The following is a 19,914-nucleotide window of genomic DNA, read 5'->3' on the forward strand; positions in this document are numbered from 1 at the left end:
GAGGCCTTAACCCACTGAACCACCCAGGCGCCCCTCTCTCTAATGACTTTAAAAAAAAAATCTGTTGGGACGCCTGGGTGGCGCAGTTGGTTGGAAGACTGCCTTCGACTCAGGGCGTGATCCTGGAGTCCCAGGATCGAGTCCCACATCAGGCTCCCAGGTCCATGGGGAGTCTGCTTCACTCTCTGACCTTCTCCTCGCTCATGCTCTTTCTCACTGTCTCTCTCTCAAATAAAAAAAATAAAATCTTTAAAAAAAAAAAAAAAATCTGTTGGCAAATTTTACTAGACATTGAACTGATAAAACTTTAATTCACCAGAAAGATAAAATATTTCAAATTCTATACACCTAAAAAATAAAGCTTCAAAGCATATGAAGTAAAAATTGACAAAACTGTAAGAAATAATTAACAAATCCACCATCTTAGTAAAAGATTTAAAAATACTTCTCAGTATTCAATAGATCAAAAAGATAAATGAATAAGGATACAGAAGACTTGAATATCTTAATTAACCATATTAATTTAATAGATATATAAGGAACACATTTCAATAAGGGAATAATACACATTATTTCCAAATGCCTGTGGAATATTTGTGAGTATTAACCATACATAAATCAAATCTCAACAGATATCAAGGAATTGGTGTTATACAGACGTTTTCCATGAAAATTATGGTCCTCAGAGCAACATCAGCAACATGTAAAAGCCTATTAGAAACGTGTAAGCTGGGGCGCCTGGGTGGCTCAGTGGGTTAAAGCCTCTGCCTTCGGCTCAGGTCATGATCCCAGGGTCCTGGGATTGAGCTCCACATCGAGCTCCGCATCGGGCTCTCTGCTCTGCAGGGAGCCTGCTTCCTCCCCTCTCTCTCTGCCTGCCTCTCTGCCTGCTTGTGATCTCTGTCTGTCAAATAAATAAATAAAATCTTAAAAAAGAAAAGAAAAGAAACGTGTACGCTTAGGGGCACCTGGGTGGTTCAGATGGTTAAGCATTTGCCTTCAACTCAGGTCATTATCTTTGGGCCTGGGATCAAGCCCTTCATAGGGTTCCCTGCTCAGCAGGAAGCCAGCTTGTCCTTCTCCCTCTGCCCCTCTTCCTCTGCCCCCCACCCCAAGCTCGTGCTTTCTCTCTCTCTCTCTGTCTCAAATGAATAAATAAAACCTTAAAAAAAAAAGAAAGGAAGGAAGGAACAAAAATAAATGTATAAGCTCAAAGAAAGAAAGAAAAATAAAAGAAATGCATAAGCTCAGGGGTACCTGGCTGGCTCAGTTGGTAGACCATGTGACTCTCAATCTCAGGGTCCTGAGTCCGAGGCCCACACTGGGCAAGGAGCCTACTTAAAAAAAAAAACAAAGTAAAAACTCAGCGCCCCCACCAAATCTCCTAGGTCAGAGTCTACATTTTGACAAGATCCCCAGAAAATTCATGTGTACATTAAAGTTTGACATAAAGCATGTTTTCCTTTTCCTTTTTCTTTTTTTTTTAAGTTTTATTTATTGAGGCACCTGGGTGGCTCAGTGGGTTACGCCTCTGCCTTCACCTCCAGTCATAATCCCAGGGTCCTAGGATCGAGCCCCGCATCGGGCTCTCCACTCAGTGGGGAGCCTTCTTCCCTCTCTCTCTCTCTCTGCCTGCCTCTCTGCCTACTTGTGATCTCTGTCTGTCAAATAAATAAATAAAATCTTTTAAAAACTGTTATGTTATTTTGTGGCTTCCATTTTTTTTTTAATTTTCAGATTTTATTTATTTATTTATTTGACACAGAGAGAGAGAGAGAAAGCATGGGGAGCCCCACATCAGGCTTTCTGCTCAGCGGGGAGCCTGCTTCCTCCTCTCTCTCTCTCTCTCTGCCTGTCTCTCTACTTGTGATCTCTGTCAAATAAATAAATAAAATCTTAAAAAAAAAAAAGATGTGATGTAAGAGAACTCAGACCTTTAGCTACTCTGTCATTTTCTAGCAAGCTAGGATATGAACAGTAAAAACTTCAGCTATCCTATAACATATTTAGAACATTAAACTTTCAGAACGACTCCAGATCAAAAAGTAACTAGAAAAATAAACAACACTTGTGGCAGTGAACAATCGGCTCTGATTACTAAGCCACAAGTAAGCCCAGCTGAGAAGCACAAAAGGCTCCACCAGCTTGATGCATGTGATCACTAAAGCCCTGACTCTTTAGCAATGCCTAGAAACGGCCAGCTCTGTGTATGTATCAAGGGTACCCTGCAGGGGACATACTTTACCATTATTCTGACATCTCTGTAGTAGGACCTGAAGAGAAAGAAAAAAAAAATGACATTTAAAAGCTAAAAGAAGGGACGCCTGGGTGGCTCAGTTGGTTGGGCAGCTGCCTTTGGCTCAGGTCATGATCCCAGCATCGTAGGATCCAGTCCCACATCGGGCTCCTTGCTCCGCAGGGAGCCTGCTTCTCCCTCTGACTCTGCCTGCCACTCTGTCTGCCTGTGCTCACTCTCTCTCTCTCTCTCTCTGATAAATAAATAAATAAATAAAAGTTAAAAGAAAACATAGGAGAAAAACCTCACAACATTGGATTTGACAGTGATTTCTTGGATATGACACCAAAAAGTATAGGTCACAAAAGAAAAATAGATAAGTTGGACTTCACCAAAGTGAAAACTTCTGTGCATCAAAGGATATCATCAACAGGGTGAAAAGGTAACCCATGAAATTGGAGAAAATATTTGCAAATAATATCTCTGATAAAAGACTGATATCCAGGGACGCCTGGGTGGCGCAGTTGGTTGGACGACTGCCTTCGGCTCAGGGCGTGATCCTGGAGTCCCCGGATCGAGTCCCACATCAGGCTCCCAGCTCCATGGGGAGTCTGCTTCGCTCTCTGACCTTCTCCTCGCTCATGCTCTCTCTCACACTCTCTCTCTCAAATAAATAAATAAAATCTTTAAAAAAAAAAAAAAGAGACTGATATCCAGAATATATAAAGAATTACTACAACTTAAGAAAAAAAAATTTAAATGCTCAAATAGACACAATAGACTTTAATAGACCAGAAGGCTGGTGGCCAGAGCTAAGGGGAGAAGGGAATGAGGAGTTCTTGTTTAATGAGTACAGGGCTGTAGTTCTGCAACATGAAAAGAGTTCCATGGATGGGTGGCGGTGACAGTAGCACAACAATGTGAATGTCCTTAGCACTACTGAACTGTGCACTTAAAAATGGTTAAGAAGGGAAATTTTATGTTGGATGTATTTTACCACAATTAAAAAACAAAACAGGGGCACCTGGGTGGCTCAGTGGGTTAAAGCCTCTGCCTTCGGCTCAGGTCGTGATCCTGGGGTCCTGGGATCGAGCCCCGCATCGGGCTCTCTGCTTGGCAGGGAGCCTGCTTCCTCCTTCTCTCTCTCTGCCTGCCTCTCTGCCTACTTGTGATCTCTGTCTGTCAAATAAATAAATAAAATCTTTAAAAAAACAAAATAAAACAAAACAAAAAAGCCTCAGCTTGGGAGAGCCTGAAATTACTTTTACGTATTTGCTTAAAGTTGTCTCATCAGACTCTCAATTACTGACTAGCAACAACCAGTCATTCATTTGGCAAATATTTATTGAGCATGTGCCATGTGCCGAGTGTTCATCCAGACACCTGGGATACAGAGTGAATAAAACAGATGGAAAGCCCTGATTTTCACAGAGCTTACATTCTAAACTGATTGATTTTTTTAAAGATTTTATTTATTTATTTGACAGAGAGATCACAAGTAGGCAGAGAGGCAGGCAGAGAGAGGGGGAAAAGCAGGCTTCCTGCTGAGCAGAGAGCTCGATGCAGGGCTCCATCCCAGGACCCTGAGATCATGACCTGAGCCAAAGGCAGAGGCTTAACCCACTGAGACACCCAGGTGCCCCAAAACTGATTGATATTTAAGACCCACACCTTAATGCTGATATATTAATTTACAAAAAGAAGCAGAACTGATAGTTGACCAAAGAAATACAAATGGTCTTTTAACATGTGAAAAGATGTTCAACATATCTCAAAATAAGAGAAATGAAAATTAAAACTACACTTTGTTAAAAAAAAAAATTAAAGAAAAAAAAACCTACACTTTGTTTCGTCTATGGATTGTTGACAACATACTGTGTTGGTGAGGTTGTAGGGAAACGTACTCCCATACATTGCTGTTGTAAGGACAAAAACACATTTTCCATGGATAGCAATTATGTAATAATTAAGCATTTACGCATCAGCAGGCTTCCCAGTGAGTTCAACAGCTTATCATTTGCCATGGGAATTGTATCCAATTTGAACCAGTCACTCTCCTTTAAGAACGAGTTCTAAAAAATGAATGCAGGGGCGCCTGGGGGCTCAGTGGGTTAAAGCCTCTGCCTTCAGCTCAGGTCATGATCCCAGGGTCCTGGGATGGAGCCCCACATCGGGCTCTCTGCTCAGCAGGGAGCCTGCTTCCTCCTCTTTCTGCCTGCTTCTCTGCCTACTTGTGATCTCTGTCTGTCAAATAAATAAATAAAATCTTTTAAACAAATGAATGCAAATTTACAAAAATATCAATAGGAGGATGCTTGTTGCAGCATTACCTGTAATAGCAAACCTGCAGCCTCCCCCCACCCCACCCAAAAATCTGAACATTTATCAACACACACGCTTTTTCAAATAAATAAAATCTTTGGAAAAGAAAATGAAAGAAAAATTTTTAAACACAGTAACGCCCCATTTCCTTGTCCCAGCCAGCCCCTAGCAATCACAATTCTACTATCTATTGACTCTTCTAGGTATTCATATAAATGGAATCATACAGTATTTGTCTTTTTGTTATTGGCTTATTTCACTTAGCGTAATATCCTCAAGGTTCATCCGTGCTATAGATTATGTCAGAATTTCCTTCCTTTTAAAGACTGAATAATAGTCTGTCATATGTATATCTCACATTTTGCTTATCCACTTATTCGTCAATGGACACTTGGTTTGCTCTCCATGTTTTAGCTATTGTGAATAATGATGCTATGAACCTGGGTGTTTAAATATCTGAGACCCCATTTTCACAGTATATATCCAGAAATAGAATTGCTGAAGCTTATGGTAATTCTATATTTTATCTTTTGAAGAACCACTGTCCTATTTTCCACAGTGGCTATACTGTTTTTCATTCTCACCAACAGTGCACAAGGACTCCAATTTCTCCACATCCTCACTAACACTTGTTATTTTCAGTTTTGTTTTGGTTTGTTTTTTTGACAGTGGCCATCCTGATGGATGTGAGGGGACATCTCATTGTACTTTTGATTTGTAATTCCCTAATGTTTAGTGATGTTGAGCATCTTTGCATGTACTTTACTGACCATTTGTATATCTTTTTTTTTTTTTTGAGAAATGCTTATTCAAGAACTTGACTCATTTTTTGTTTCAATTTTTGTTGTTGTTGAGTCTAGTAAGTTTTGAAACAAATGTTCTCTCTGAGACCCATCCATTAAAAACCTCATCCATCCAGTTACCTGTCTACAGAATTAGAAGCCCGGGATTTATCATTCACCACTTTCCTGGGTCACAAGAGGCCTTTAAAAATATCTAGAATTGGACCTACTTTCCATCTGCTTCACCATCTCCACTACCACCATCACCCTACCTCCATCTGTGTGCCAGCACCTGCATATCACTAGTCCAGTTTTGTCATCCTATTTTTTTCGTTCTGCCTATGGATTTGTAGGACAGTAGAACAGCATTCTTGTTAATGTACAAATATTAAATCAAAAACTTTGACTGAGTTGACTCCTACTTTTCCTTCTCCAGGCTAAATTTTCCAAAATCCTTAAAAAATAGTTTTTGCCCAGCAGTCTCATTCACTAGGATGAGGAAGAAACGAAAGACCTCCCTGGTCCTACGTGGAAACAACAAATCTAAGCCTTCCGAATGTCAAATCCCAAAGCGCAAGGAGAGCATGGGTGTGCAGGTATTTGCTGGACAAGTGATTGTGGAATTTGGACAGTTCTGGGAGCAATGCCTTGCTGGAAAGCTCCTGACCTACAAATGAGCCGAGCTGTGTTACCTTGTTTCCACAGGTCTGGCTCCGCAGCAGGCCTGGTTTTCTCCCTGCAGCCACCACCTTTTCCCCCAATGCTCCCCCATCTCCTGAGCCTAGAGCTTTGAGTCTCTGTGCTTGAAGTTCCTTCCGCCTTCAAGGCTTACCTCCAGTCCCACTCAACTTTATGGTGTTCCTGGATCCACCCCAACTCCACTCTAAGACATAGCAGGGTTTCAATAAATGCCGATAGGCCGAATGAACGAAGAAATGAAGAAATCATAATATAGTAACTTTCATCCTTACATAACTTGGCAGAAAGACTGTGGCACTATGAAGTGGGCCAGATCAGGGTCCAGTACCAGTTCTTCCACTAAGTAGCTGGGGGAAGCTCATCCCTCTCTGAGAGTTCAAGAAACAAACGAATGTATAAGACGAACGAATGAATAAGGACGTTCTCCAGAAATGAGTGAACAACTAAACGACTTAAGGCTTGTATGGTCCCCTGGCCACCATCAGCGCTCAACAGAATTGCTACTCTCCCTACTATACTATACTACGTTCCGTATTTAGGTGGACTGTGAGTTGCCTGGGGTAAGGGAATATCTGGGTGGGGTCCGAGCTCCCCGAGATGCCGGGTCACATTTACGTGACTGGAATGTAGATGGAGGACTACAGTTGTTAACATGCTCCGGGCGAGGAAGACTACATATTCCGAATGGATCTGGCCCCTTCGCAGAGACCCCAAGACCTACCATCCCTCAAGAATCGCAGCTTGTTCGCGTACAAATGAAGGCCTACTGTACCTGCAGATCGAGTGTGTGGTCCAAAGGACTCCACACCACCGCGCGCCTCAACCCGCGGGGCGGGCTGGAGGCGCACGGCTGGCTCCTCCCAGCTCACACTTCCGCGCGGGGACACTCCCGGGCCACACGCCTGCGCATTGCGTTCTCCGCGTCTCCTCCCTCCTCCCCCTCTTTAGTCCAGCGCGTTACCAAGGCTGGGTCCTTTTTGTCCCCTACTGCGAGCGGTGTCGGTTGCCGTGCGGAAGTGGTGGCGGTGAGGGAAGAACATGGCGGCTACTGCACCCGGTGCAGCGGCTAATCGGGCCAAAAAGCGCAGCGGCCCTGGGCCGGGAGGCGGCGGAGGCGGCGGTGGGGGAGCCAAAGGGACGGAGGAGGAACCGCCGCCGCCCCTGCAAGCAGTTCTGGTGGCAGATAGCTTCAATCGCCGCTTCTTCCCCATCTCCAAGGACCAGCCTCGGGTGAGCGCCGCGTGCGGGAGCAGCCGGAGGGCCCGAACGTGGCCGGGCTAGAGCAGGTTATCCTTTCGGCTGCCTGAGGAGGAGTGCTCTGGCCGATGGGCACTCGTAGTCCTGACCACCTCAGGTTTGGAAGGCATGCAGAGGGCTGAATGTAAAAGCCGTGCTTGTGAGAAACCTTTACATGGGGATTCAGTGCCTCAGACGGAGGCTGTGATGCCTTTAACTGTGCAGTGGAAAAAGATCCTTGGGTGAATGGGAACAACACTTCCTTTTGCCTGCAAAAGAGAGGCCATATGCCTAAAAAATCTAATCCCATAGTAACAGCTGTCTTGAATCTCGGAGGGTGTGCTTTTTTTCTTTCCAGGTTTTAATGACAGCTGGTGCCATCTGTCAAAAGGAGGACAGAACAGGTTTTAGTGGCTTGATGCCAGCAGACCCAGTATTGTCTAGGTACTGCGGAATTGGACTGGGGAATTCGTTTTAGGGATTGCTGGGTCACTCAGCAGTCCCCAGTTCAATCAAAGACAGGGAACTGCATTCGGTTCAGGAAGAATCCTAACTCCCCAGGCCTCCCCCCAAAACCTAATGGCTGTTCATTTGGGACGAGTGATTGGGGTGGCTAGCCTCTGACTCCCCTTAGAAGGGGATCAAGGAAGGAAATTTAATGGGGGAAATGGCCTTATCATTGCTTAAGTTTCTGAAAATAGGATTGATTTTTAGTGTTTTCCTTTGCCAAGGTGGCCTGCTGCTCTGTAGTAGCTATGTCCAGTGCTAAGTAAGTAGATGCCATGCCTACTTACTATTAGATTCCAACCACAGATTCTTATGCTTAGAGGATGCCATGAACATCAAAGGCAGAGACCTGATTACTTTTACCTTGAGAAGGTAAAGTAAAACAATGGTGTTTGGAAACAGTGGTAGGGAAGTGAAAATTGTGCTTAAGTGGAGGAAAGAATAGTACCCAGAGGTCCTTCCTGGATTCAAGACTTCAGACATTTTTCATCTTCTACCTTCCAGGTACTCTTGCCCCTGGCCAATGTAGCACTACTTGACTACACTCTGGAATTTCTGACTGCCACAGGTGTACAGGAAACCTTTGTCTTTTGTTGCTGGAAGGCTGCTCAAATCAAGGAACATTTACTGTAAGGCTCTGGAACTTTTCTTTCCATGTTTCACCATTTTTTCCACTTTCCTTAGGGTGGTTGTAACTAAATAAGGGGAAATTGTGAGGGGGGGAAGATGTCTATTTGGATTCTGTCATAAGAACTAAGGGCTTTCGGGGCCCCTGGGTGGCTCAGGGTCCTGGGATCGAGCCCCGCATCGGAATCTGCTCAGCGGGGAGCCTGCTTTCTCCTCTCTCTCTGCCTGCCTTTCTCTGCCTCCTTGTGATTTCTGTCTGTCAAAAGAACTAAGAGCTTTCTCTTCACTTATCAGGAGGTGAGCAGCTAAAGTTGTAACAAAGATTAAAAGAATTACATTTGGATTTCTTCTCATTCTCACTTAGAAAGTTTTGTTCCATAGGTTTTGCTTTTATTTAATGGCTCCGATATGGAAGTTACAAGACTAACATCTCTGTTTTTCCACTGAGCTTGTAAATATTGAGCGCCTCCTCATCATTGTATTCCCAGTGCCCATCTTAGTACAAAGAATGTATAAACACTTACTTAACAAATACTTGATGAAATCTTCTTGAAAAAGAGTGAATCTCAGGATTTATGGAAGTTCAGGGAATAAAGACTAGGATATTAGCGTGGTATCCTTTAGACAGTTCCTAAATTTGCCTGGGAACTTTGGATGGCAAGAAGTGGAAAGTGTGTTCTCAGGATATTTTGTATACTCTAAATCTCAGCAGGATTTTGAATTCAAATCCATGTTAGAGGACAAGTGTCAGGGTATGGAGAAGAAATAACCATGTTTCTCTAACCCATAAAACAAGACTGGTGACACAGGATGCTGAAACCATTAATTATAGTTCATAAATCTCTTTGAAGTTGAAGATGCTGGCAGAAACCCAAAAAAGCCATTGAGAAGGGGTGTGAGTGTTGAATGGGTGAGAAAAATAGGGAAGCTCTACGTGGTCTTTATGCTTGATTTACTCATTCCCCTCATCCCCTTCCTTTAGGAAATCCAAGTGGTGCCGCCCTACATCCCTCAATGTGGTTCGAATAATTACATCAGAATTATATCGATCACTGGGGGATGTTCTCCGTGATGTTGATGCCAAGGCCTTGGTGCGCTCTGACTTCCTTCTGGTTTATGGGGATGTCGTCTCAAACATCAATATTACCAGAGCCCTGGAAGAACACAGGTCAGGATGGGAAGATGGTAGGGACAAAGGGTTTGTGACCAGCAGAGCCCCTAAGACTGCTGTTTTGCTGCTCTCTCCCTCCTATACTTTATAGATTGAGGCGGAAGCTAGAAAAAAATGTATCTGTGATGACAATGATCTTCAAAGAGTCATCCCCTAGCCACCCAACTCGTTGCCATGAGGACAATGTGGTAGTGGCTGTGGATAGTGCCACAAACCGGGTTCTCCATTTCCAGAAGACCCAAGGCCTTCGACGGTTTTCTTTTCCTCTGGTGTGTGGGTATCTGGGGTCCCTGAAGTGGGAGAGTGACAGGCTTCAGCAGGAGACAGGTTAAAGTTCTTATACCGGGCACCTGGGTGGCTCAGTGGGGTAAGCATCTGCCTTCAGCTCAGGCCATGATCTCAAGAGTCCTGGGATCAAGCCCCACATCAGTCTCCCTGCTCAGTGGGGAGCCTGTTTCTCCCTCTGCCCCTCTCCCATGCTCTCTTCAAATGAATAAATAAAATCATTTTTTTTTCTTTTTGGTAAAGTCCTTATGCCTTTTCCCCACAGAGTTTGTTCCAGGGCAATGGAGATGGAGTAGAGATTCGCTATGATTTACTGGACTGTCACATCAGCATCTGCTCTCCTCAGGTGAGCTCTTCAGGGCCAGGGCTGCACATCCAAAGAGCAGAACTCTGAGTTCCACAGTAAACAGATGCTGTCATCCTGGCTCCAATATCCCATTGGGAACCTTTTTGGGCTTCTGGCCCTTGTCCAACTGTCATAGGGTCTGATAGGTCTGTAGGGACTTTTTTTTTTTTTTTTTTTTTTTTTTAGATTTTATTCATTTATTTGACAGACAGAGATCACAAGTAGGCAGAGAGAGAGAGAGGAGGAAGCAGGCTCCCCGCCAAGCAGGGAGCCCGATGCGGGACTCGATCCCAGGACCCCGAGATCATGACCTGAGCTGAAGGCAGCGGCTTAACCCACTGAGCCACCCAGGCGCCCTGTAGGGACTTATTTTTGTTTCCAGAGAATAGCACTCACCTTGGCCCCACCCAACTTCCCCCCAACAGGTGGCTCAACTCTTTACAGACAACTTTGACTACCAAACTCGAGATGACTTTGTACGAGGCCTGTTAGTGAATGAGGAGGTAAGAAAAGGCTCCTGGGCCTCTTTAGAAGAGGGCTATGCCATTATCCTAGGCTGATGATAACTTTTGGTCCCCTTTTGGGCTTTATTGAGCTTTAGGATGAAGGAAAAGGAAATAGGGAATCAGACACAAAGAAAAATTTTGGCCATTTGGCTATGACACCGAGGGGCAGAGGGGAACTTAAGATTAGAAGGAGTTGTACCTGGATGTGTTCTTCCTCTCTTACTTGCTTGGGCTACCTCCCTTTCCTTCTCCCCATTCAGATCCTAGGAAACCAGATCCACATGCACGTGACAACTAGGGAATATGGTGCCCGGGTCTCCAACCTGCACATGTATGCAGCAGTCTGCGCTGATGTCATCCGCCGATGGGTCTACCCTCTCACCCCAGAGGCAAACTTCACTGACAACACAACCCAGAGCTGCACTCATTCCCGGCATAACATTTACCGAGGGCCGGAGGTCAGCCTGGGCCATGGCAGCATCCTAGAGGAAAATGTGCTTCTGGGTTCTGGCACTGTCATTGGCAGCAATTGCTTTATCACCAACAGTGTCATTGGCCCTGGCTGCCACATTGGTGAGCACAGGTGGGGAAGTAAGGATGGTCATCCTAGGAATAGGAACCCAGGGAGCGGGGGGATGGGGGGTAGAAAAGGATACAGAGGGATAGTCCCTGAGAATAAGGAACCAGAGTGGCTCCCTTAATAAAGGAGGGAAATGGGGATGTGAGATTTGTAGCCTTTAATCTGTGGCCTGTGAGCCTCTTATTGGGTGACTCTTCACATTCCAAAGTACCCTATTCACATTCAGGACCAAATGGATAATTAACAGGCAATAATAACATCTGTTTGGTGCGTTGCAGTTTACAAAGGGCTTTTGCATGCATTGTTTCATTTATCCTCACAAAAACCTTGTGAAGTAGGTATTATTTATCTCCAGTTTATAGCCAAGCAAACAGGCTCAAAGAGGTTGTCTCCCTCAGGTCATAGCTAATGAGAGGTAGTGCTAGAACTTGAATCTAAGTATTTCAAGTCCAGTATTCTTTTTAACTCGACCATAACTGCCTGGTTGGCCTCTTGGTAACTCACTCTGATTGTAGGAATAGGATGCTTCTAATGGAACTGCCCCTTTAAAGAACAATAAGATTCTAATTCTAAAATGTACAAGAAGAGGGGTTCCTGGCTGGCTCAATTACTAGAGCATGGAACTCTTGAGGTTGGTGTTGTGAGTTTGAGCCCATGTTGGGTATAGAGATTACTTAAAAATAAAGTCTTTAAAAAAATAAAAATGTACAGGAAGACATGGGAAATTTCAGTTCTACTTCTAGATGTGGATATGATTCTAATAAGGTTCTTGAGTGCAAAGGGGTCCCCAGATATCTTGAAGGTTCTCAGGTTCTTAAGTCCAGTATATAGTCTGTGATTGTTATAAACCTGGTAGAGGATCATGCTAAGCAATGTTCTGTCCTCAGGCTGGAGTGTGGAGGGTGTTTCTGGTGAATTAGGGGATGGAGTATCAGAGCAGGGTAGGAGGTGTGCTGCTATCAGTCAGCCCTGTCCTCCTGGAATAGCCCTGGTCTAGAACCCTGAGTGACCGGAAGTACTTCCTATCCTGAGCCAGGTGATAACGTGGTGCTGGACCAGGCCTACCTGTGGCGGGGTGTCCAAGTGGCTGCTGGAGCACAGATCCATCAGTCTCTGCTCTGTGACAATGCTGAAGTCAAGGAACAAGTTACGCTGAAGCCACACTGTGTTCTCACTTCCCAGGTGAGCCCTGCTCTATACTGCACAAGGACCCCAAACTTAGTGGTGGTCATGCTGAACCAGAGGGGCATTATGTTCGCCCGTGATCCAGCCAGAATTGAGAGTCCAAATCCAGTGAATCCGTTTGTCTTCTAGTTCCTGTAGTAAAAATCTCTTTCGTGGTCAGGATGTACCTTTCCCCAGCACACTGATGAAGCTGTGCCTCCCACTCTTTTTGTGTCCCCTAGGTGGTAGTGGGCCCAGACATCACGCTGCCTGAGGGTTCGGTGATCTCTTTACACCCTCCAGATGCAGAGGAAGATGAGGACGATGGTCAGTTCAGTGACGATTCTGGGGCTAACCAAGAAAAGGAGAAAGTGAAACTAAAAGGTATGAGGCTAATCAGGTGTGGGGCGATTGTGTGTCTCTCTGCCCCATGGGAAAACCAGTGTTTCCTCCTGCAGGGATTGTGTTTCTCCAAAGTGTGTTCTCTAAAGATCACTGCCTTTCCCAGGTTACAATCCAGCAGAAGTCGGAGTTGCTGGCCAGGGCTACCTCTGGAAAGCTGCAGACATAAACATGGAGGAGGAAGAGGGACTACGGCAGAATTTGTGGGGTGAGTTAGGCCTTATCCGTGTCACCGCTCCCCCCCTCTAAGTCAGAATATTTTGATGAAAAGTGAACACTTCAGAATCCGACTACTCGTTCATTACTTTATTCATTCAGACACGGTAGATATATTCCTCTCTGTCAACAGCTCTTTCCTAACTTTTCTTTTTTCTCACCCTTATGGGTTCTCAGGACTCAAAATCAACGTGGAAGAAGAGAGTGAAACTGAAAGTGAGCAGAGTATGGATTCCGAGGAGCTAGATAGCCTAGCGGGCTCCCCACAGTTGGATGACATCAAAGGTGATTGGTCAGGGGAGCAGTGTCCTAGGACAAAAGAAGAAAACCTCCAGTTTATTCTTTGCCTGGATCAACTAGCCAGAGGCTTCGGTTTCTCCCAGAAGGGTTTGGTATGAAGTCAGGACTAGGGAACTTAAAGCATTCTGGAGTGTTATTGGTTCATGAACTTATTCGTGCTTTGATTTCAGTGTTCCAGAATGAAGTCCTAGGAACACTACAGCGGGGCAAGGAAGAGAACATTTCTTGTGACAATCTTGTCCTAGAGATCAACTCTCTCAAGTAAGAGCAGCCCTCCCTCTTCTCCTCTCCTCTGGGTAGTCTGAGGCAGGTAGTGGTCCTCTTTTGCTTCCTTCCCAAATAGGAACCGATTCCCTCAGCATCCCAAATGGACAAGGCCAGTAGCATTTGAAGCAAGTAGAGCATTAGGTTCTGGCCTCAGCACAGACTTCCCCCTGCCAAATCTCTCCCCTTGCATGTTGTTCTAGCCGACTTCTTCCAGTGTCCTGCCAAAGTCATAATCCTACAGCAGGCTAAAAGGGTGAGTGAAGGCCTTGGTGTCACCCGTGTCTCCCCACAGGTATGCCTACAACATAAGCCTAAAAGAGGTGATGCAGGTACTGAGCCATGTGGTCCTCGAGTTCCCCCTGCAGCAAACGGATTCCCCGCTGGACCCAAACCGTTACTGTTCCCTGCTGCTTCCCGTGAGCAAAGATCGGGACTGGGTACAAGGGATTGGGTGGAGGCACATCCACGTCCTTGCCATGTTTCACTTTAAGATTTTATTTATTTACTTGACAGAGAGATCACAAGTAGGCAGAGAGGCAGGCAGAGAAGAGAGGGGGAATCAGGCTCTCTGCTGAGCAGAGAGCCCGATGTGGGGCTCAATCCCAGGACCCCAAGATCATGACCAGAGCCAAAGGCAAAGGCCCAACCTACTGAACCACCCAGGCGCCCCTCCATGTTTCACTTTAAAGGAAATAGGGAGTAGAAGGTCTTATCATGGGATATGTGTTACTTGTGGTTCCTTTCTCCTTGCCCTTAGATGCAGATTGGGTACTAGAACAGGCTTGGCTGGTTCAGAGGAGTCCATTTAGGTTCAATACTGAGTGCTCTTTGAGACTCCAGGATTCAGACCATACTAGACTCCAAATGATGGCCATGATAGACCCAGACTTTTATATTCTCTGAATGAAATGATTTGATCCAGAATGAGATCAACCTTTAGGTTGGTAATAGATATTTTGAGGCAGCCTATAACTGACCTCCTTCCACTTTCCCTGGGAAATCTTTTCTTCGTCACCAGCCCTGACTGCCAGCAATTCCCAAGTCCCTCTGACGTGATTCCTCAGGCCTGTATCATTTCCCTTTTGTTCTGTCATATCCTGAAAGTCCCATCTTTTCAATATTGACTTCTTTTGCTGTCTGGGTATAGGTGCATGCTCAGGAATATATTGCAGCTCCCTTCTCCTCTCTTCCATAGCTGCTCAAGTCCTGGAGTCCTGTTTTTAGAAACTACATAAAGCGTGCAGCTGATCATTTGGAAGCATTGGCAGCCATTGAGGACTTCTTCCTGGAGCATGAAGCTCTTAGTACTTCCATGGCCAAGGTGAATACCACCTCAAGCCCCAGAGTCCTGGATTTACTTTGAAACAGGCGTTGGCTCCCTCCATAGAGACACAAAACAAGCTGATATGAATCCGGTATGGGATTTGACTCAGAGCACCTCCACCCCTATTACTGTGCTGATTGCTGGGATAGTACAGCTGGGAGTCAGGCTAGTAAGGCAGCTATTTGGAGATTATCCTGGGGACCCAGCAATAGTTCCAGAAGTTATACCTGCCCTAGTACCAGGGAAAAGCTCATTTTCGCCTGTTTTAAAAGTAACTGGTGTTTTAAAGAAAGCTAATAGTCTGGTAGAGATAGGTGCTAAGATCTTGCCTCCTCTTCCTCTGTTATCTATTATATCTTGCTGGATTCTGCAAGGTCCCTGAGATCTCTTCTGCTGGCCTTCTGCAGGTACTCATGGCTTTCTACCAGCTAGAGATCCTGGCTGAGGAAGCAATCCTGAGCTGGTTCAGCCAAAAGGATATGACTGACAAGGGCCGACAGTTGCGCAAGAACCAACAGGTGAGTCAGGCCACCCTCTTATCACCACCGTGATTGTCTGGTCCCCTGGCTTCTGGCCACAGACTCCAGGGTGGTTGGTCTCTGGGACTCTGTGGCTGTTAAAGCTGTTTATATGGCCCTCGCTCAAGAGCTCTCCACTCTGCTTCCTTACAGCTGCAGAGGTTCATCCAGTGGCTAAAAGAGGCAGAAGAGGAGTCATCTGAAGATGACTGAAGTTGTACTGCCTGCTTCTGTGGGTGTGGTTGATGGCTCTCCTGGCTTCTGGGCCAGAGCAAATGAGAAGCTAGTTGCTGAAGGATGAGTGACCACCATCCAAGCTGAGACTTAAAGGAGCAGAGGCCAGAACTACAGTATTCTTCCCACCGCCAGCAACCATGTGCTTCCCATCCTGACCAAGGAGTTGGGGAAAGGGAAGTTGGGCTGCAACAAAACTCTGCCTAAAGAGGAGCAAGGCAGGCCCTGCAGTTAGAGGAAGCCCAGAGGAATGATTTTGTGCTCTGGCTTTCCCTCAGGGAACAGCAGAGAGCAGCTTGCCCTTTCTGCTGCTTGTATTTGTTAATATTAAAAAAGAGAGAGAGGGATGTATTTGGTTTCTCTCCCAACTCTGACTGATCAGCTCGAGTTGTAGGTGACCAGAGTTATGAACCTGGCAGCTTTCCCCGAACACCTGGGGGAGAAGGAGAAGTGGGGTGTGTTTAACAGCCACTAGGTGGTACTGTGGTGCCTTGCCAACTGACCATCGTCATGGCTCATGGGTAGTCAGAGGCCTAGATTCTCTTCCTGCCTCTCTGGACCAATTTGTGGTCCTGGAGTGGTGTGCCTGAGCCTATTTCCATAGAGAGTCCTAGTCCAAACACTTTTCCTGCCAGAGGGTAATGACCCAAGCATATGTCTAGTCCATTAACCAGCTCCCAGTCCCTCACATGCTTTGTCCAGTTGACCCAGTACTATCAGGGAAGCTGGGATATTCAGCATCTTCAAGATGAGGAAGTTTACCTTTTACTTAAGGTCTCAAGACTCTTGAAAGGAGCTAAGGACTTGAATCTTATAATCAAGAATTCTGTTTCAGCATATATTCAGTGTCTCAGTGAAGGGAAATTGCCTCCAGAGGCAAATATAACCCCAGGCCAGCAGTGGGTATTCTAAGAACAGAGGAAGATCCTATGAAATTGGATTTCTCCTAATATTGAGTGAGTGTTTACTGTATGATAAGCATTTTGCTAAATACTTTTCATGTGTTTAGCTAAACTTCACAGTAGATAATGTAGGTCTTACCTCCATTTTTAGATGAGCCTAACGTTCAGAGATGTCCCATAACCTGTCATTGATAGAGCCATGCTGGAGTTTGTTTTGCTTTGTAGTCTCCTTTAACCTCAGCTATGAGACATGCCCTTCTGTCTCACCTCTTTTAGCTCTTTGTTGTTGTCCTAAATCCCTTACCCTATTGACACTTAAACAGTGACAGATGTTACTGGTAACAAGTGGCCCTCCTGAACATCACATAAAATGGTTGCCAGTGTTCATTTTATTTGGGTAGAAAGAAGTAAGCTAAGGAAAATGATACTGAATTGTACTAGGGTGTGAGGGGCATTACTGAATATTTCTAAAGAGGAAAAAACAGGAGCTTAATTTACTTTTCTTCTTCAGTAAATCTCAGTTTTTGCTTTTCAGATGCAAGACCTAGTTCCTAGAGGGCATATAAAAGTTATGGCATGGACTACGAGGAGCAGTTAAATACAAATAACTTATAGGGTACCTCTTATTTGGACCTGATGGGTAGCAGGGCTCAGAGTTGGCCTACAGAACTTTTTTAGAAGGAATAGATTCAAAAAAAAAAATGAAGGAATAGATTCCTTCCAGTGGACTACTTAGGAAAGGCTTAGAGGATTGTGACAGCTGAGTGTCCTAAAAGGTAGAAGGGGACTTTAAAAGCAAAGCAAAGGGTTTCCATTTAAATATCGTACATTAAACACGTGGGTTTTTTACTTTTCCTAAAAGCTCATTTAAGTGCTAGGTAAAGGAATTCTTCAAAAAAGTCCCATAACTTAATAAGGAAAAGCTGAGGTGATCACAATGAGTGAGAGACATTGACATTTTGAAAAATGAAAGTGAAAGTTGACTTAGCAGAATGAGATGGGTTCTATCTGCTGAGGGGTTTATTTTTTTATTTTTTATTTTTTTAAAGATTTTATTTGTTTATTTGACAGACAGAGATCACAAGTAGAGAGGCAGGCAGAGAGAGAGAGGGAAGCAGGCTCCCTGCTGAGCAGAGAGCCCGATGCGGGACTCGATCCCAGGACCCTGAGACTATGACCTGAGCTGAAGGCAGCGGCCTAACCCACTGAGCCACCCAGGCGTCCCTGCTGAGGGGTTTAATAACAGGCAAACCCAATGTGCCCTTTTAAATCAAGAAAAGGCTTGGCAAAAGGGATAAGGATTGGTTGGTAACAGGGTGGAGAGGAATCAAGGATCTATACAAGAAAAGGCCTCAAAGGTCTCTGGCTCCTCTGATTCAGCCTGCTGATTAGCCCTACTCTCCTGCAAGTCCTGGGAGATTTAGTTTCTGAAGAGATGGTGGGGAGGAAATTATCAAATATATTTTTGCAAAGGTCTTGAGTTTTCAGACTGACAGGTCATGGGTGGCCTGGCGGAATGTATGAAATAGCCCCGTGAAATTCCAGAACCTTAAGGAAGAGTTATTTGAGCCCCGGACTCAAGACAGACATGGAGATGAGGGCGAGGGGCTAGACTGGAAATGAGGGATTAAGTGAAAGTATATGAGGGCTCTGAATATCATCACACACTAGGCAAAAAACAAACTGAAAAATGGGGGCGGGGAGGAGGGAGCTTTTAAATACATTTTTTTTTAAATTCAAAACAAAAGCCCATCATCACCCCCACTTGATCACCTACAGTGAAACTTGTTAGTTAATAAGCCCTGTATGTGGGGGCTGGTTTAGTGGAATGTGTGACTCTTGGTCTTGGGGTTGTGGGTTCAAGCCCCACTTTGGGTATAGAGATTACTTTTAAAAATAAAATCGTAGAAATAAAAACCAAAACCTGTACATGGACAGAGTTCCAACCAGCTTTTTAGTATTTCACTCTTAAATGTGAGTATACTAATGGCCATCAAACATTTGAGGATACTTCCGGGGTGCCTGGGTGGCTCAGTGGGTTAAGCCTCTGCCTTCAGCTCAGGTCATGATCTCAGGGTTCTGGGATCGAGTCCCACATCGGACTCTGCTTGGCAGGGAGCCTGCTTCCTCCCCTCTCTCTCTCTCTCTCTCTCTCTGCTTGCCTCTATGCCTACTTGTGATCTCTCTTTGTCAAATAAATAAAATATTTTTTTAAAAAATTTGAGGATACTTCCAACGTGAAAGGTGGAGACCAAAACAAAACTGAAATCAAGGAAACAATGAGAAAGTAGGGAGGTTTTTGAAAACCTCAGGGCAAGGGGGAGCTATAATTATTCTTAAAATTCAAAGAGGGAAGATACTGTGTCTATGAAGAAAGTACTATGAAAAGGGGGAACTGGATAACAGGGGTTTTAAAAATTAAAAATAAGTAAATTATTTCCTACTGAAAACTGGAGGACTAGAGAACTGAATAAGCTGGAAACTACATCCATCCTTAGGGAGTTGAATTTAGAATGTGAACATTTTACCTATCCAATTGGATAGGGGAAAGGTTGGAAATGTCAAGAAAATCTCGCAAAAAGGTGCAGTCATTTAAAAATAAAAGGGAACAGATGATAAAGGAGGGTGGCTCAGTGGGTTAAGCCGCTGCCTTCGGCTCAGGTCATGATCTCAGGGTCCTGGGATCGAGTCCCACATCGGGCTCTCTGCTCAGCAGGGAGCCTGCTTCCTCCTCTCTCTCTCTCTGCCTGCCTCTCTGCCTACTTGTGATCTCTGTCTGTCAAATAAATAAATAAAATCTTTAAAAAAAAATAAAAAATAAAAATAAAAATCAATCTGGAAGGTCTAACATCTAACAGGAGCTCTAAAAATAACAGAAAAAATGGTCCCGATGTTAAATAATTCAAGGAAGTATTATTGAATTTCTAGATGGAAAGGGCTCACCAAGTGCCTAGCACAGTAAATTAGTACCAAGATGTATCACCATAAAATTTCAGAACCCCGGGAAGCCTAAATGGTTCAGTCGGTTTAGGGTCTGCCTTGGACTCAGGTTATGATGCAAGGGTCCTAGGCTGGAGTCCTGCACTCATTGGGCTCCTTGCTTGGTGGGGAGCCTGCTTCTCCCTCCACCTGCTGATCCCCCTGCTTATGCTCTCTCCCTCTGACAAATAAATAAATAAAATCTTTCTTTTTAAGATTTTATCCATTCATTTGACAGAGACCACAAGTAGGCAGAGAGAGAGGAAGGGAAGCAGGCTCCCCACTGAGCAGAGAGCCCGATGTGATGCGGG

The 19,914-nt window shown here is 44.8% G+C and overlaps 1 protein-coding gene and 1 long non-coding RNA gene across 3 annotated transcripts; one reads left to right on the forward strand and one right to left on the reverse strand.

Annotated features, from left to right (window-relative positions):
* Nucleotides 1-1,294: 1,294 nt before the first annotated feature.
* Nucleotides 1,295-6,881, reverse strand: LOC122910498. Its single transcript, XR_006385229.1, has 3 exons — nt 6,812-6,881; nt 2,246-2,273; nt 1,295-1,334 (listed from the first exon to the last, which is right to left on the reverse strand). It is a non-coding gene; the product is annotated as an uncharacterized LOC122910498 (long non-coding RNA).
* A 135-nt stretch (nt 6,882-7,016) lies between these two features.
* On the forward strand, nt 7,017-16,073 carry EIF2B5 (eukaryotic translation initiation factor 2B subunit epsilon). 2 transcript variants are annotated; one of them, XM_044251883.1, is made up of 16 exons: nt 7,017-7,269; nt 8,287-8,411; nt 9,392-9,577; nt 9,672-9,849; nt 10,131-10,211; nt 10,637-10,714; nt 10,978-11,290; nt 12,334-12,479; nt 12,704-12,845; nt 12,970-13,071; nt 13,257-13,364; nt 13,550-13,640; nt 13,939-14,083; nt 14,842-14,967; nt 15,378-15,488; nt 15,642-16,073. In XM_044251883.1, exons 1-16 carry the CDS (start codon nt 7,078-7,080, stop codon nt 15,699-15,701), a joined length of 2,184 nt encoding a protein of 727 aa, XP_044107818.1. In that variant the 5' UTR covers nt 7,017-7,077; the 3' UTR covers nt 15,702-16,073. The 2 variants fall into 2 exon arrangements, with proteins under 2 accessions (XP_044107818.1, XP_044107819.1); XM_044251884.1 differs by having other exon boundaries at nt 7,018-7,269; nt 13,939-14,062.
* Nucleotides 16,074-19,914: the final 3,841 nt, after the last annotated feature.

The sequence above is a fragment of the Neovison vison genome, chromosome 6, assembly GCF_020171115.1.
Source record: "Neovison vison isolate M4711 chromosome 6, ASM_NN_V1, whole genome shotgun sequence".
Lineage (NCBI taxonomy): Eukaryota > Metazoa > Chordata > Mammalia > Carnivora > Mustelidae > Neogale > Neogale vison.

Coding starts and splice junctions, on each gene's coding strand:
- EIF2B5 (XM_044251883.1), top strand. CDS start 7,078: ATGGCGGCTACTGCACCCGGTGCAGCGGCTAATCGGGCCAAAAAGCGC. Junction 10,212..10,636: donor TCAGCATCTGCTCTCCTCAG/GTGAGCTCTTCA, acceptor TCCCCCCAACAG/GTGGCTCAACTCTTTACAGA. Junction 14,084..14,841: donor TGAGCAAAGATCGGGACTGG/GTACAAGGGATT, acceptor TCTCTTCCATAG/CTGCTCAAGTCCTGGAGTCC.